We start from the raw sequence: 2,462 nt of genomic DNA on the forward strand, positions 1-2,462 counted from the left end.
TCTGCAAGTTCCATTCGGAAGACTGCGCACCTGCTGAATTTACAGCTCGACTTATTTGTGTAGTAAGGAAGTGTTGGTCAGTTGGAAAACATGTCTGTCAGCTGTTCAATTATAGAATGAGACTCGCAGAAAATAAAAAAATAATTTTATTTTGCTGTTAAGTATGTTTTTGTTTTTGAAAAGACATTGTGGTGGTTTTTATTTAAAAGAATCAAAGAAATTGTCCAAACGGTAGGCTCTATTAGTCTCTTTTCAAGATTTTTCCTCTCTGGAAATGGTTAAACGGTGATTTCGACCATAGAAAGAATGGGAGACAATTCAATCTTCCTTCAAAATTCAGGCTTAATGCGTCGAACTTTAATCAACCATCACAAAAAAATTTGACATCATTCAATGGAGTTGTCTCCCTTAGACAATAAATGACGTAGGTCGTAGACTTGACTGTCCAATAAGCAATAAAGAGTCCTGTTTCTTTAGTCTCGAATATCAAGCAAAACAAATAGAGTAGAAATAACAAAATGGCGAGTTTTTGTCAGAAGTTTCAACTGTACATCAGTTTAAAGAGGATAAGACTAAATCTAACAACTGATTTAGCAATCAGGGGATTGGATCACATTCTTTTAAGTTTCTCTGAAGTCTGCAAACAGAATTTAATCCTTGTCTTGTCTTTTTTTTAGCCTGAACTATGAATTCAAAATCTTGAGGCGGTGCATGTTGTAGGCCTAGTCAAAAGAGCCAAATTCACCACTCAAGTCAATTTCTTTTGTAAAAGTAAAAACATTGTCAGTCGCTTATAAATGAATATATTTGTTTAAGTTTTGGACAGGATATTCCAGATACATTGCAGTACCAATTGAAACAATTAAAATAATTTTAAGCTTCCATGCAAAAGTAGAAAAAAAATATTTCTGCAGTGTTTGATTTGTTACATTTATTTACATTTATTATGCCTATATGTGAACTATGTTTTGATCTATATTAAGATTTTAATGTTTGAAATTGTAATTTCTTTCAGGGTTTGGGAAGGATGAAGAGACTGTAATCTAAGTTTTTGTGTTTCTGGACAAAGTGATTATTTTGAAGATATCAGTAAAAACAAAGTGTCAACAAATACAACTTTAGTCAGGTAAAAAATTTGATTGTTCTGCATTTTTAAACTTTGTACAGAACCAGTTTCTATAGAAAAATAAGAAAGTTATAGTTGATTTAGAATTTTACGTGTCATTATATTGTATCCTGAAGTTCTGATGAAAGTAGTATAAAAGTAAAATAGCTCTCACCTGCTTCTAGATAAATATATTTGTATAACATTTGGACAGGATATTCCAGATACATTGCAATGCAAATTGAAAGAATGAAATAATTTGTGATTTCTTTCAGGTTTTGGTTTTTATGTTATTTGACCAGATCATTAATTGAGAAGATTTCAGTAAAACACAAAATGTTAAAGTACAGCCAGGTAACAAATTTGTTTATTCTGAATTTGTTCTGTTTTCCAGATTGTTGTAAGAATTACAACCTTGAATCTTTTTACAGATCTAGTTTTTATAGAAAAATAAGAAAGTTATAGTTGATTTAGAATTTTACGAGTCATTTTATTGTATCCTAAAGTTCTGATGAAATTAGTATAAAAGTAAAATTAGCTGTCACTCGCTTATAAATGAATATATTTGTATGATATTTGGACAGGATATTCCAGATACATTGCAATCGAAATTGAAACAATAAAATAATTTGTAATTTCTTTCAGGTCTTGGTTTTACGTTATTTGACCAGATTATTATTTGAGAAGATTTCAGTAAAAATGAGGCTTCGACAAAGTTCAACTTTAATTAGGTAACAAATTTGTTTTTTCTGAATTTGTTCTGTTTTCCAGATTTTTGTAAAAATGACAACCTTGAATCTTTTTACAGATCTAGTTTTTATAGAAAAATAAGACAGTTATAGTTGATTTAGAATTTTACGTGTCATTTTATTGTATCCTAAAGTTCTGATGAAAGTAGTATAAAAGTAAAATAGCTCTCACTCGCTTATAGATAAATATATTTGTATAATATTTGGACAGGATATTCCAGATACATTGCAATCGAAATTGAAACAATAAAATAATTTTAAGGTTGAAAGCAAAAGTAGAAAAAAAATTATTTCTGTAGTGTTTTATTTGGTACGAATATACCTCAAGCTATTTCTATTTATATTTGTTATGCCCATATTTGGACTAAGTTTTGATCTAAATTAAGATTCTAATGTTTGAAATTGTATTTTCTTTCAGTTTTTTGGAAATCTGGAGAGCCAGTAATATCTGTAAAGTTTTTATGTTATTTGACAAAGTCATTATTTAAGAAGATTTCAGTAAAAACAGTTAGAAAGAAGATTTCAACAAAGTACAACTTTAGTCAAGTAATAAATTTGTTTGTTCTGAATTTGTTCTGTTTTCCAGATTTTGTAAGAATGACAACCTT

General features: G+C 28.9%; 1 protein-coding gene across 1 annotated transcript in view; it reads left to right on the forward strand.

The window, feature by feature from the left end:
- Nucleotides 1-2,342, forward strand: part of LOTGIDRAFT_175025 (hypothetical protein) — a gene marked incomplete at both ends in the record, with an annotated part of 10,249 nt that extends 7,907 nt beyond the window's left edge. The window contains 3 exons of the mRNA XM_009055128.1: nucleotides 1,381-1,459; nucleotides 1,751-1,836; nucleotides 2,273-2,342. Coding sequence (XP_009053376.1) covers nucleotides 1,381-1,459; nucleotides 1,751-1,836; nucleotides 2,273-2,342 — 235 coding nt within the window. The remainder of the gene's footprint in view (nucleotides 1-1,380; nucleotides 1,460-1,750; nucleotides 1,837-2,272) is intronic.
- Nucleotides 2,343-2,462: the final 120 nt, after the last annotated feature.

The sequence above is a fragment of the Lottia gigantea genome (assembly GCF_000327385.1).
Source record: "Lottia gigantea unplaced genomic scaffold LOTGIsca_233, whole genome shotgun sequence".
NCBI classification, from domain to species: domain Eukaryota; kingdom Metazoa; phylum Mollusca; class Gastropoda; family Lottiidae; genus Lottia; species Lottia gigantea.